This window comes from Xyrauchen texanus, chromosome 27 (genome assembly GCF_025860055.1).
Source record: "Xyrauchen texanus isolate HMW12.3.18 chromosome 27, RBS_HiC_50CHRs, whole genome shotgun sequence".
Classification (NCBI taxonomy): Eukaryota; Metazoa; Chordata; class Actinopteri; order Cypriniformes; family Catostomidae; genus Xyrauchen; species Xyrauchen texanus.
The window spans coordinates 5090171-5105530 of record NC_068302.1 but is presented as its reverse complement, the minus strand read 5'-3'; the positions used below and the strand labels follow the sequence as shown (position 1 = coordinate 5105530).

General features: G+C 42.2%; 1 protein-coding gene across 4 annotated transcripts in view; it reads left to right on the top strand.

Moving 5' to 3' along the window:
* LOC127620882 (cytosolic acyl coenzyme A thioester hydrolase-like) overlaps positions 1-15360 on the top strand; it is a 164868-nt gene that overhangs the window by 106582 nt on the left and 42926 nt on the right. For all 4 annotated transcript variants that reach the window (XM_052094218.1, XM_052094220.1, XM_052094221.1 and 1 more), the window contains one exon: positions 12204-12388. In XM_052094218.1, coding sequence (XP_051950178.1) covers positions 12204-12388 — 185 coding nt within the window. The remainder of the gene's footprint in view (positions 1-12203; positions 12389-15360) is intronic.

Here is a 15360-nt window from a genome sequence, read left to right as displayed (position 1 = left end):
GAGCGCGAGCACAAATATCTCACTGACATAGCCGATAATAACAAACAAATAGTGCATTTACAATAATGAATTTACAATGATAGTTAGAGATGCACCGATCGACCGGCTAGGGACCGGCCGGTCAGCCTCACGTCTTTCCAATTCCAAGCTAGTCCATTTTGTTGCCAGTGGCGTAGGCAATAACGTCACAGCCACATGTAAACATGTCATTGGCGTGGAAGATCTTGTAATAATTGTAATGCCACAGCCCCAAGCTCCGCACGATAGGGACCAAGGGAACTACAGCGTCAGACGTACCAGCGGGCGGGGCCTCGCGACGGGGCGGAGCCCGAGGTGCTGAGTCTAGAGACATCAAAGCACTTACCTGCCTCCTTGTGACCACTGGGATGGGGGAGGAAGATTTTCATCCTCGTAGACCGTGGAGACCATCACATCAGGGGCGGATTTTTGCCACAGCTGGGCGTGCAGAGGCAGGAGGCCCGCCTCCGAGGCACCGTGCCTGCCAGAGAGAGAAACGGTGCCTGGTGGTCGTGATAACGATGGCCGGGGACAGTGACTGTGAGGCCCAGGAAATAAGAAGACTGCTTTTTTCTTAGAATGTGAGCCATTGGGGCGGGCTGTGGCGGAGCCAGTGTTGCTGCCACAGGGGGATGCCCTTGGCGACAAACAGATGGGGGTGCGAGACGTGTCGCGCAGGGGGCAGGATGTGTTGAATGGTCCCCGTCTGCCTTTTAACCTCTGAGGATTGCTGGGCGAAATCCTCTATGTTGCCGCCGAATAGGACAAACTGGTTCGATCAAGTTTGGCCAAAGGTTGCTCTCCTGGACCACTAAGGTGGACATTGGCTGCCCGAGAGACCACGCTGTGACCATCATCACTCGGAGAGCGAGACCAGTCACTGAGCGCAGCTCCTACATAAATCTCGGGTCAGAACTACCCTCATGCAGTTCTTTGAGCGCCACATCTTGGTGCACTTGCAGGAGAGCTGTGGCGTGCAGAGCGGAGGTGGCCTATCCAGTGGCACTATAGGCTCAGTAGTGATTGACGATGTAAACCCATAGGCCCTGGATGGGAGACTCGGATGGCTCCGCCAGATGGTGTCGTTCTGCAGGCACAAGTGCACCGCGATCAACTTACCAACCTGGGGAGTCGCTGAGCACCCCCTGGCAGCCCCACCGTCGAGGGTAGAGAGAGAGGACAAGCCCGTGAACCGGGTCCAGGCAGTAAAAGGTGCCCGCTGCGATCGCGTGAGATCATCACGACCCCGCCTCATACCCATGGGTAGAAGGACAAAGTCGGGGAGCCGCTGGAGTTAGACCGATAGTTTTCTGCTGCTGAAGCACCCAGGGGTATTTGCTCAGCACAACCGTGGTGTGCAAGGGGGAGGACCACTGAAATGCGCCGTAGATCCAACAGCGTAGAGAGATGAATGGAGGCGGCAGAGGAATTCAGCTCTGTGAACATGCTCACTCGGCTCCGAAGAAGATATCTTCGACAGATAGGGAACACCCATTTATACACAAAACACTCACAAATATCTCACTGACATAGCCGATAATAACAAACAAATAGTGCATTTACAATAATGAATTTACAATGATAGTTAGAGATGCACCGATCGACCGGCTAGGGACCGGCCGGTCAGCCTCACGTCTTTCCAATTCCAAGCTAGTCCATTTTGTTGCCAGTGGCGTAGGCAATAACGTCACATCCACATGTAAACATGTCATTGGCGTGGAAGATCTTGTAATAATTGTAATGCTACAGTAAACCGCGGGGGAACCACCACAATAATGTTCGGAACATCAAACCTAATTAGACACTTAAAACACCACCACCCACCTTTACATGTGTATATTTATTTATTTATTTTTCGCCGGAGCACCACCAATCTACCAGTGATGCTTGATTCAACTTCCCGCGTCTACTGCCTGCGCAGATATCAACAGAGCAGCTGGGTTTTGGTTGCCAGGTTGAGCTCATAAATTATTAGAAATTTGTATGATGTGTTGATTGTGTGAGTAGGATGCGTTTCATACAAGATCTGGCAACTTGACAGCCTTGGAATAATATACAGTGAGGAAAATAAGTATTTGAACACCCTGCTATTTTGCAAGTTCTCCCACTTAGAAATCATGGAGGGGTCTGAAATTGTCATCGTAGGTGCATGTCCACTGTGAGAGACATAATCTAAAAAAAAAATCCAGAAATCACAATGTATGATTTTTTTAACTATTTATTTGTATGATACAGCTGCAAATAAGTATTTGAACACCTGAGAAAATCAATGTTAATATTTGGTACAGTAGCCTTTGTTTGCAATTAAACGTTTCCTGTAGTTTTTCACCAGGTTTGCACACACTGCAGGAGGGATTTTGGCCCACTCCTCCACACAGATCTTCTCTAGATCAGTCAGGTTTCTGGGCTGTCGCTGAGAAACACGGAGTTTGAGCTCCCTCCAAAGATTTTCTATTGGGTTTAGGTCTGGAGACTGGCTAGGCCACGCCAGAACCTTGATATGCTTCTTACAGAGCCACTCCTTGGTTATCCTGGCTGTGTGCTTCAGGTCATTGTCATGTTGAAAGACCCAGCCTCGACCCATCTTCAATGCTCTAACTGAGGGAAGGAGGTTGTTCCCCAAAATCTCACAATACATGGCCCCGGTCATCCTCTCCTTAATACAGTGCAGTCGCCCTGTCCCATGTGCAGAAAAACACCCCCAAAGCATGATGCTACCACCCCCATACTTCACAGTAGGGATGGTGTTCTTGGGATGGTACTCATCATTCTTCTTCCTCCAAACACGGTTAGTGGAATTATGACCAAAAAGTTCTATTTTGGTCTCATCTGACCACATGACTTTATCCCATGACTCCTCTGGATCATCCAAATGGTCATTGGCAAACTTAAGACGGGCCTTGACATGTGCTGGTTTAAGCAGGGGAACCTTCCGTGCCATGCATGATTTCAAACCGTGACGTCTTAGTGTATTACCAACAGTAACCTTGGAAACGGTGGTCCCAGCTCTTTTCAGGTCATTGACCAGCTCCTCCCGTGTAGTTCTGGGCTGATTTTTCACCTTTCTTAGGATCATTGAGACCCCACGAGGTGAGATCTTGCACGGAGCCCCAGTCCGAGGGAGATTGACAGTCATGTTTAGCTTCTTCCATTTTCTAATGATTGCTCCAACAGTGGACCTTTTTTCACCAAGCTGCTTGGCGATTTCCCTGTAGCCCTTTCCAGCCTTGTGGAGGTGTACAATTTTGTCTCTAGTGTCTTTGGACAGCTCTTTGGTCTTGGCCATGTTAGTAGTTGGATTCTTACTGATTGTATGGGGTGGACAGGTGTCTTTATGCAGCTAACGACCTCAAACAGGTGCATCTAATTTAGGATAATAAATGGAGTGGAGGTGGACATTTTAAAGGCAGACTAACAGGTCTTTGAGGGTCAGAATTCTAGCTGATAGACAGGTGTTCAAATACTTATTTGCAGCTGTATCATACAAATAAATAGTTAAAGAATCATACATTGTGATTTCTGGATTTTTTTTTTTAGATTATGTCTCTCACAGTGGACATGCACCTACGATGACAATTTCAGACCCCTCCATGATTTCTAAGTGGGAGAACTTGCAAAATAGCAGGGTGTTCAAATACTTATTTTCCTCACTGTATTGATGTGATTATTCATATAACGTGGTTTGGGCCAAACAAATTACGTGAATTTCCCAGGAGAAATAACAAAACGGGAGGGGGCGGGAGATGGGTGTGAAATACTGGAGACTCCTGGGAAAACCGGGAGTGTTGACAGGTATGGTTACAAACCGATCCCGAAGCAGCAATCAGTTTTACAACTGATATTTGGACATATAACGTAAGCTTAATGTCAATGTTGAGCGTATTGGACACTTCAGTTTTGTTCATAGGCTTGTAATCTTTGGAATTGTTTTGTTAGACGAGTAATAAAGAGAAAAAGGTCCATTTATAAAAATAGTGGAAAATGACTTTTTTGTTATATAAAGCAACTCATTTGCAGTTAATTGTTATTTCTACCTCTTTCCAGTCACAGAGCACTTTATTTTGAGAGTTGTTTAAGTGAGAGAAGATCCTGTAAACTTAGTGCAGTTTGGGGGAAATTGTAATGTTTAATAATTTATTTTATTATGAAAATAAAATTTTGCATTGAAGAAAGGTAAATTTTGTTTGTATATGCGGTCAATAATAGTTCTTAGAAAGAAAATCGGAATCGGAAAAAAATCGGTATTGGCAGGTCACAATCGGCCAAGAAAATTGCAATCGGTGCATCTCTAATGATAGTCTATGAAACAGGTGTACAGGACATTTGTTTTTTGAGCTAACATAATTCATGTGCTAAGATTGTTCTCAATGTAAATGGTTTCGATAGCCATAGTGTCACCACAGCAAAAATAACTGGAAAAGGAAAGTTCATCATTAAAAAGCATTTTATACATAATTATATTGCTGTACATCACTTTCTTAGAACTTCGAGCTGTATATGCACACAGATCAGCAGCTGGACATTACTGGAATCAGAGGACAACATTTGTCATGCTTTTCACGTTGTGTGAGCACAGCACTGACGTCATATTTAGTAACAAAGGCACTTTGGGGTTTCTGTTATATGTAACATATAATGAATGATGACAACAGCTTCATTGATATTCAGTGTTCATACAATGGATGACCCAGAAAAAAACTTCTCTTTGCTATGTTAAAGGAGATGTATTTCAGAGTAGCAGAGACTTCAGCATATGACCCAGCCTCCTCCACAACATATAAAGTGTCTGAATTTGGCTATTCTTTCCTATTGAAGTGATTAAATGTGAACAATTTATTTAGTTAATTATTGTGTTTATTATTTTCTCCATTCATCTGACTCATTTATTCTTGCACAGCTAAAAATGCACAGCTAAAAATACTCTAAAAACGATTCATGTGCTAATTATATGAGCCATGACCAGCGAACCCCTTTGCTATTATAAAGGGGTTAAAGTACAAAAGACTAGACATTACTTTGTTACAAAACCTTCTCAGATTTAAATACTGTTGAAGCCATGTGTTTCTTTTTGACATGAACTTGGTAAAGCTTTTAGAATTGTGAATTATTCAGTTTCCTCAGTCTTATTTCAGTAGTAGCTGCATCTCATCTTCGCTTTCATTACTTTGGATTCTTAATGCACATAGTGGTTAAAGCTGTGTGTAAAGTGTGTAATTTCAGTAACGCTAGCATCGGAAATAACAAGAAAAGGGACGTTTGTCAAGATTTTTGCCTTGTCTGAAAGTTTAAAACCCACTTGAAGCCTTTTAAACATGCCAATTAGAAAAATGTAAACACATTAAGTCAGGACAAACTGAAGGCCAAATATAGTGGAAATAGTTGGAATGCTCTAGGAGGAATTACAGTCAGAAATTTTCAGTGGATGTCTATGAAATTTTTGCAAAAATTAATCATCAGTATTAGGAAAAAGTGCAAGTTTGATCACATCGAAAAAAGAAAAAAAACATAGCACACTTAGTCAGAACAGTCTGAAGGTCAAGTCATTTTATTCTCTGCCGATTTTGGTTGAATAAACTTGAAAGCTGTTTTATTGAATTAAATAACATTTATATTATCTTAATTATATTACATTATATTATTTATTTATAGATTTTTATTAGATTTTTTTAATGTCATTTTCAGACATTCATTTTATTAGAAATTAAACAAAAAAGTTTGACATTTTTGTTCTCAGGGACGTTGAAAAAAACCCTTACCTAACTTTTTACAATACCAGAACATTGGCCTTATAAAGCCAATAATATCTGCTTAAACGGGTTTCTGGAACACTTCACCTGTCTTCCATTGGTTAAATAATCTCACCTCAAACTAACACCATTGGTTGAGCAAAACAGCAAAACAAAAAGCAATTTTTGATAATGCCACAGAGCTACAGTGTTGAAACATTTCTGAGGAATCATGCTACAAATGTCTTACTTATAGCTGACTCTAAATATTAAACTGGGATAGGAGAAAGCATTTATACATAAAAAAAATACAATCAAAAATAACACACCTCACCTTTAAATGTATTTTCCACTTCTTGGAATTGAGTTGTTTGCTTTCTGGTTGGAGGGGGAGATGGTTTGCGTAGCATTAAACTATGCTGTTTATGCTTTGTAAGGGAACAATCGTGTTGACTGTCTGGTGATGTACAAGTTTGATGCTTCCCAGATGTCTTGCTTGCTGTATTTCAAACTTTACCGTCTCTTCCTGGAATTAGTGAACACAATAATTCCAAATTGTAAAATTGTAATGGCCAAATTGTCAAATTGTAATGGCTTTAATGGTTAAGTCAACTTTCTGGCATGCTTTAAACATGTAAACATGTACACTGTTTCTGGTACCTCATAAAATGTCATAAGTGGGACAATGGACGGGTAAATTCGCTAAGAATGAATTGCGACCAGTAAAAGTGGTTAACGCATTCAATTCAATTAAAATGTTTAACGTGTTATTTTTTCTTAATCACGATTAAAGTAACCTTTGCCATGTGTCTGCCTGGAATCATGACACTGACACACACTTCACAACACACACACGTTGATGCGGCTATCCTTACGAGGACTCCATAGACAAAGATTTTTAGACTGTACGAACTATAGATTCTATCCCCTAATCTTACCCCTAAACCTAACCCTCACAAAAAACTTTTTTACATTTCAAAAAAACATTGTTTAGTATGTTTTTTAAGTGATTTGAATTATGGGGACACTAGAAATGTCCTCATACACCACATTTATATCATAATACCCTCGTAACCCTATACCAGTATGTAAACTAAAAACATCAAAAACCACCCAAACCTGCCCACACACACCTATGTAAAGCGCATTTTAATTACCACAGAAGCACGTCAAGTCTTAACTATCACCAAAACGCTGAATGAGACGTTTTTGTCTGCAAGCGCTTTTCATGTGGACATCAAAGCAGCGCTCGACGCTGGCATTGGCACCCTAATGCAAATCGTGAACACGGCTTCATGATTCATGATGTGGGAAAGCGAATAGCCATAGTCTGCCGGCAGAATAATATTGTGGAGGTGAGAGTTAAAGAGATTTTTTGCCCATTGCAATGAAAATGCAGCCTATAAGGAGACTAGTTCTTTTATTTAGTCAATCTCCCAATTAGACTTTAGGAAACATTTAATGTTACATGAATTGGTACTATTTTAGTGCATTTCCATCTTTATACTGTGTAAGGCTTTGTTTATAAAATGTTAATAAAGCATTATATTGTTACATTGTTTTGTTTTCTTTCCTAAGATTGAAATAAATGTATTTTGACAGGAAAATAAATAATTATGGTGTTACATTTCAGCACTTTCAAAATCTGTGATTAATCGCGATTAACTACAAAAAATTATGAGATTAATTGCGATTAAACATTTTAATTGACTGACAGCAGTAATAATAGACCTAATTTACATAGAAAAGAGGCATGTTTGTGCAGAAAGGAATAACTGTGACTTAATTTAAATACTGAAGACAGTGCAAATTAGTGCTGATTGCGCCTGCTTGAACTTTATTGTTGGTGGTTAGTGAATAAGATGAAGCTTTTTGTGTTGAAATACCATGTGCAAATGTGGCGCAACTGTTAAGTGAATTCACCCCTGAGAGTCATAGACAACTACATCCAAACATCTTACATTTGTTAAAGACAAAACTTTTGACTGGTGTCAGCAGTATTCACTGGTTCATTGATGACATTTTGTACAGTGGATAACAAGCAATTAAATACAGTTGAAATCAGAAGTTTACAGAATCAGAATCATAAAAAGCTTTATTGCCAAGTATGTTTTTTACGCATACAAGGAATTTGTTTTGGTGTTGTAGGTGCGTGTCACACATTCTCTAAATATAAAAAACAAGTATTAAAATATAAGTAATATAAATATAAATATGTCCACACAGTATATATTAAAAGTAATAATAAAAATAAAAGAGAGCAGTACAGCAGAGTAAGTACAGTGGCATGTAGAGCCAGAGGTGGAGTGTGGAGAGTGTCAGGGTGGGTACCGGGCCTTGTTGATAATGCAAGTGGCGGATGAGAAGAAACTGTTCTTGTGGCGTGAGGTTTTTGTCCTGATGGACTCAGCCTTCTACCAGAGGGGAGTGTCTCAAAGAGATTGTGGCCGGGGTGGGAGAGATCAGCAACAATTTTTCCAGCATGCTGCAGGGTCCTGGAGGTGTACAGGTCCTGGAGCGGCGGCAGATTGCAGCCAATCACCTTCTCTGCAGACCGGATGACACGCTGCAGTATGCCCTTGTCCTTGGCCCCTGCTGAGCTGGGGGTGTTGGAGGTGATGCACTGTAGCTGGAGCTGTTGGAAGGTGTCATGGGGGATGGTTTCAGGACTGTCCCTTTGTTAGGAGGTTTCGTGGGGAATGGTTACAGGACTGTCCCTTTGTCTTTCAAAGCGGCAGTAGAACTCGTTCAGGTCGTTGGCTAGGCGTCGGTCGTTGATGGCCTGGGGGGCTTTAGGCTTGTAGTTGGTGATCAACGCAGAGTCGTTGGCTGAGAGCTGGTGTTGGAGCTTCTCAGAGTACTGTCGTTTAGCCTCTTTCACCGCCTTGCTAAACTTGTACTTTGCCTCTTTAAATCTGACTTTGTCCCTACTCCTGAAGGCCTCTTCCTTATCAAAGCTTAACCTTCTGAGTTTGGCTGTAAACCAGGGTTTGTCCCTCACCCTGGTGCGTGATGGAACACAGCAGTCCTCACAGAAGCTGATATATGACGTCACAGCCTCTTTGTACTCATCCAGACTGTTTGTAGCAGTCCTGAACACGTCCCAGTCAGTAGAGTCAAAACACGTCTGGAGATCCTCCACAGCCTCACTGGTCCACTTCCTTGATGTCCTCACTGCAGGTTTGCAGAGCTTTAGTTTCTGCCTGTATGCAGGAATCATGTGGACCATGACATGGTCAGAGTGTCCCAGTGCAGCACGGGGGACAGCATGATAAGCATTCCTGATTGTGGTGTAACAGTGATCCAGAATGTTCTCCTCTCTGGTTGGGCATTTAATAAACTGTCTGAATTTAGGGAGTTCATGAGTGAGGTTTCCTTTGTTAAAGTCACCAAGGACAATAACTAAAGAGTCTGGGTTGGTCCGCTCCACAGTTTATGATAAAAGATTCCAGGTCAGGAGAACAGTGCTGCTGTATCACTTTTGTACCACCTTTAGTTTTGCCGGAAAGTTCAAAACCAGTTAAAACACAAAACAAAACAACGCGCACACACACACCGAGACGGCCGTCTGTGGCACCATCATGTATTTAACATACATACATACATACATGCATACACTTAGGTTGAAGTCATCAAAACACATTTTTTAACCACTCCACAGATTTAATATTAGCAAACTATAGTTTTGGCAAGTCATTTAGGACATCTGCTTTGTGCATGACATGAGTAATTTTTCCAACAATTGTTTACAGACAGACTATTTCACTTTTAATTGACTATATCACAATTCCAGTAGGTCAGAAGTTTACATACACGAAGTTAACTGTGCCTTTAAGCAGCTTGGAAAATTCCAGAAAATGAGGTCAAGCCTTTAGGCAATTAGCCAATTAGCTTCCGATAGGAGGTGTACTGAATTGGAGGTGTACTTGTGGATGAATTTTAAGGCCTACCTTCAAACTCAGTGCCTCTTTGCTTCACATGGTGAATGTAAACTTCTGACTTCAGCTGTACATTACACAACATTTTATGTTAGCAATTGTTTTATATGCAACATTGCTGAAATGAACATATATTTTACACAATGTTTACTCAAATTTCACTCAGAAAAGTTTAACATCTGTATTTAGCATGTTAATTGGCAGTAATATCAAAATGGCCAAATATTGGTCTATCATTTAGATTGGTGGCAGAATAGAACTGATGTCAATACGCCGTAGATAGATTTTTTTTTTTATAGATTATACTTTTTGTACAAATTTTGTTCAATTGCCCTCAGAGACCAGATGAATTTAATGGATAGACAATGAAGCAACTAAAGAAAAAAATCATAATTTTTTCCTCTGGCTCTGTTTCCATGGAAATAAAGATGAGACATATACATCAAAGAGAGTAGGGAATAGATCTAGCAGTTTCAGATATCCTCTCTTGCTCAGCATTGCTCCAAATGACAATTTACTGTGAATGCTTTTTAAATGGGCAAGAGCAACTTTTCTGCACCATAACTAGCAATTCAGAGTCCCGAGGTCTTATTAGGTCATTGCTGATGCTACTTCAGGGCTCCATGAAATGCGTAAAAGTACATTTATGTATTTTCTTTTCCTAGAATCCATTAACAGTATATGGTTGTATAAGGGAGAAGGATGTCGATTCCTGGGCTATGTTCAACAGAGGCAGGTGTCGCAGCCACGTCAATGGCAGCCTACGTGAAATGAAATAATTAAAGGGAGCAAGTGATGCTCTTAATAAACCCTTGACGGATAGGATCAAAGTTGAGAGACATGAAGCTGAGAGAAATAATATTATTTGTTTTGGAGGGGGCAGCAAATGACACACCGTTACCTCCACCAACACATACACATGTGCGTATCAACAATAACACATCCTCTTTTCTGTGAATTCCCACCATCTCATTAATTCACTCATCTCCGAGATGACAGGAAACTTTATCTGTGTTAGCCATGAACACAAAGTTAACTATAACACCCGTAAAATCGAATTACTGTAGATAATTGTACTTCGGTTCACATGCTTTTTCACATACTTATTATGCTCATGTAACGTGAACTAGTTAACCAGTTATTAGTAGACTTTACTTGTATCTGTGATTAAAGTATGATGATTTTATTTAATTATTTCAACTGAATTATAGCATGTGTTATACAGTTAAAGGGAAATTATGACTGGGCTTTAGGTTAATTCATAGAGTTCATTGGATTCTCATTAGTACTTCTTAGCACACATAAATTGTCACCTTTGTAAAATACTTAGAATTGAGCAGAGAGGAATGGCTTAAATTTATCAGGTTTTAAGAACACTTATCAACCTAATGGGAACTTCACAGAAATCACAACTACCAACCAGCTACAACATACTAACAACAATAGTCAAAAGACCTTTAAGTCTTAATAGCAATTTTTATATTTCTCCATAAGTTCCTTTGTCTTGACATATGTAATTTAATCATAATTAATTATGTAAATTTGCACGTGATAATTTTGAGTTTTATTTAAATGAGTTAAGTTAAAATGCAATTCATATAGCTGCTGAAGTGAAGTTTTTAATGATACATTTAATTTTTCAACATGAATTACCTATAAATATGTTATATGTGATATTTCCACAAACATTGAAACTAATGATCATGTAATCCAGCATGATTTGCGAATGTTATAAAAGAGCTTGTTGTGTGCTTCAATGGACGAATAAAAATCTGTACAAATTAATTAACATGGGCAATTAAAAATTTGCTTCATTTGACTGGCCAAAACAAACATGCAGAATACATTTTACATAATTTTTCATGATAATGATTCTTTGTTTTAGATTTTTCGAAAAATAGATTTCCAGGTTAAAATAAATATGCAATCTAATGTCAGATTTTTGGACCCCACTGTAAATGTAATGTACACTGTGAAAAAGCTGTTACATTGTTACAAATGTTGTATCAGCAGATTATAGTACAAGATTAGTATATACATAAACTTTATAGCACATATATACTGTACATTATACAGGAAACTGTAGCATTTAGGGGTGAATTTGCTAAACACTTTTGCTTATGGTATTTCAGCACAAAAAACCTGTCAAATTAAGAAGAGCAATCAGTGCTGAAATAGCGCTGCATCTTAAGTATTTCAATTATGTCTTTCATTTCCACACAAACATGCCTTATTTCTATGTTAATAAGGGTTATTTAAAATATTCAAAAGATGATCAAAAGCTGTTTAAGGGAGTTTTAACTTGGAAAATATGCAGATGCACAATGTAGTCAAGTGCTTTTACCAGGCCCAATTCATTCTTAGTGAATTCTCCCCTTATTATGCTGATATTGAGTTGAAGGGAATACTGTTTTAATTAACCATATTATTCTGTAAGAAACCAATAGTCCTCTGCCTTAGAACAAATATGACTATATAATGATCAGTAAATGTAATGCATGACTCTCTGTGACCCCTGCAGGCTGTGTGATTACTGTCTCTGGGCGAATGACTTTCACCAGTAATAAGTCAATAGAGATTGAGGTTTTTGTTGATGCTGATCCACTGGTGGAGGCTGAGAAAGGAAAATATCGAGCTGCCACAGCCTTTTTCACCTACATCTCCCTGGACGTGGACAACAAACCTCTGCCTGTACCACCACTGAAGGTTAGTGATGCCCATCTTATGTACTGTCGATCAGAGTTTACATATACAACTGTTATGAACACAGACGGAGGCAGACAAGGGATGAGGATCCAAACGTGGGTTTAATTGAAAAAGGACGGTGAGGGTAAACAGACATGAACAAACAAAACTACCACGATGGGCAAAATGAAAACCAAACACGAAACCACAGGAACTGGGAATACAGGAAGACAGGCATGGAAGCAAACATCAACATTCAACTAACGACAAGGTAATGGAGGAACGGGCAGGGTTTATATACACACAAGGGCAGGATGATTACCAACGATGAACAGGTGCGAACAATGACACCATGGAATATGGTGACGGTGACACGGAACACGCGGAACAGACAACCAGGGATCGTGACATAACCCCCCCTCAAAGGATCGGATTCCAGATGATCCTAAATGAAAAAAAAACATACAAAAAAACCAAAACAGAATCGGCCAAGGAATGAGGGGTGGACTGGCAGACCACGGAGAGCACACGGGGACACCAGACAATCCAAGGGGGGACAAGGGGGCAGATAGGCAGACCAAGGGGGCACAGAGGGCAGATGGGCAGTCCAAGGGGGCACAAGGGGCAGACAGACAGTCCAAGGGGGCACGGAGGGCAGGCAAGCAGTCCACGGGGGCACAAGGGGCAGACAGACAGTCCAAGGGGAGCACAAGACGGGGACTGGGTCAGGTGGCCTGGGAGCAGGCCACAGGACAGGGACAGGTTCAGGAGGCCTGGGAGCTGGCCACAGGACAGGGACAGGTTCAGGGGGCCTGGGAGGCGGCCCAAGGACAGGGACAGGTTCAGGAGGCCTGGGAGCTGGCCACAGGGCAAGGACAGGTTCAGGAGGCCTGGAAGGCGGCCACAGGGCAAGGACAGGTTCAGGAGGCCGAACCGTGGGAGGCGGAGCCGTTGCAGGCGGAGCCGTGGGAGGAAGCGCCGTAGGAGGCTCTAGAGGCAGAGACCTGGAAGGCTCTGAAGGCGGGGCCGATGGAGGTGGCACCGTAGGAGGCTCTAGAGGCGGAGCCGATGGAGGTGGTGCCGTAGGAGGTGGCACCGTAGGAGGCTCTAGAGGCGGAGCCGATGGAGGTGGCGCCGTAGGAGGCTCTAGAGGCGGAGGTCTGGAAGGTTCTGGAGGTGGAGCCAAGGGAGGTGGCGCCGTAGAAGGCTCGAGAGGCGGAGCCCTGGGAGGCGGAGCCCTGGGAGGCTCGAGAGGCGGAGCCCTGGGAGGCTCGAGAGACTTGAGAGGCGGAGCCCTGGGAGGTCATGGCTACTGGCGCTGGCTCACTGACGTCTGAGGCTGCAGGCGCTGGCTCAGGGACAGTCGAGGCTACAGGCGCTGGCTCAGGGACGGTCGAGGCTACAGGCACTGGCTCAGGGACGGTAGGGGCTGCAGGCGCTGGCTCAGGGACGTCTGAGGCTACAAGCACTGGCTCACTGACGGTAGGGGCTGCAGGCGCTGGCTCGCTGACCGGGGCAGGCGTAGACTGGGGAGCGGGAGCCCTTCTTCTCCTCCTCCTCCGGGCGGACGAAGCTGGCAGCATTGGCTCCTTGACCAAGGCAGGCATGGAGGTTGGCTCGCTGGCAGGCATGAAGGGACGAACCACAGGCGAATGGAGAGCTACCACTGTGGGAGGAGCTACGGGGTCCTCCTCGACGACGCCCACAGTGAACGATGAACCGCAGGCCAGCAGAGTCTCCTCCACGTACGCGCGGAGCGTCCAGCCGCGCGTTGCCGGTGGCAACCGCTCCTTGAGCGCACTGTTCAGGTTCACCCGGAAGAACACGACCAGGGAGGAGTCAGGGAATTCGGTGGCACCCGCAGTCACGAGAAAATCGCGGATGTGGTCTTCCACCGGACGGTTTCCCTGCATTAGTCTGAGCAGCTGACAGCTCGCTTTTAGCACCGCTGGATCCATGTTTGGGTCGTTCGTTCTGTTATGAACGCAGACGGAGGCAGACAAGGGATGATTACCAACGATAAACAGGTGCGAACAATGACACCATGGAACATGGTGACGGTGACACGGAACACGCGGAACAGACAACCAGGGATCGTGACAACAACACTCCTGAGATAAAATAAAAACAGGGCAAATAGCTCATTTCCATCCAGTGCTGTCTAGAACAGTCTTTCCCAACATAGCCAGAGCTTTTTAATGGGGTTGCCTAGCCTATGTGAAGCGAAAAAAGGGGTCTTTTGAGAAACAGTTTGGGAACCACTGATCTAGGATATATTCCAGGACTGTGTGTGAGACAGGTGTTGGTGACCTACATTTCAAGCGCTGAATTATTTCCAGTTGTGAGGAAGCACAGATGACTGTGAAGGATTATTTGAAAATGACTTCTTGACAATAATGAATTTAGTCCTTGATATTTCTGTGGTCATGAAGGAGGAACATTAAAGATCACTAATAAAGAAAACTTGAGCCACAAGTAATTTTTTTTCCATCTTGGTTGTTGACAAAATGTTGCCACTAAATCAAGTCTTTTGCTACCTAATTCTTACAGCGTACTGCACAATATAACTGTATACTACCTAATATTTTCTAAAACAATAGTATGTTAAACAGTATGTATTATGCAATAATAAACATTTGAAACTTTATTAGGCTAAATGTTGTCACAAGACATCATCACATTGCATGTCATTGTAATTTAGTGGGTGGCATCCTGTTATCACAGAAAATATAGGTTATTTTGGTTTAAGTCCAAGTTTGTAAAAATGTTTACTCTTTTGGCAGCATGATCAAATATGTCCAAAATTGAGAAAAATATATAAAAACAATCCCAGTTGATATTAAAATCACACTGGACATGGAAAGTCAAATCAAGCACATTGCATTGTGAGATACCGTTTTTGGTAAATGTAGGATGTAATCCATGCAGTCCATGAATACCATGGGCGTCACTCTGTTTAAAAAAAATGGTGGGGACTGTGTATCACTACTTAT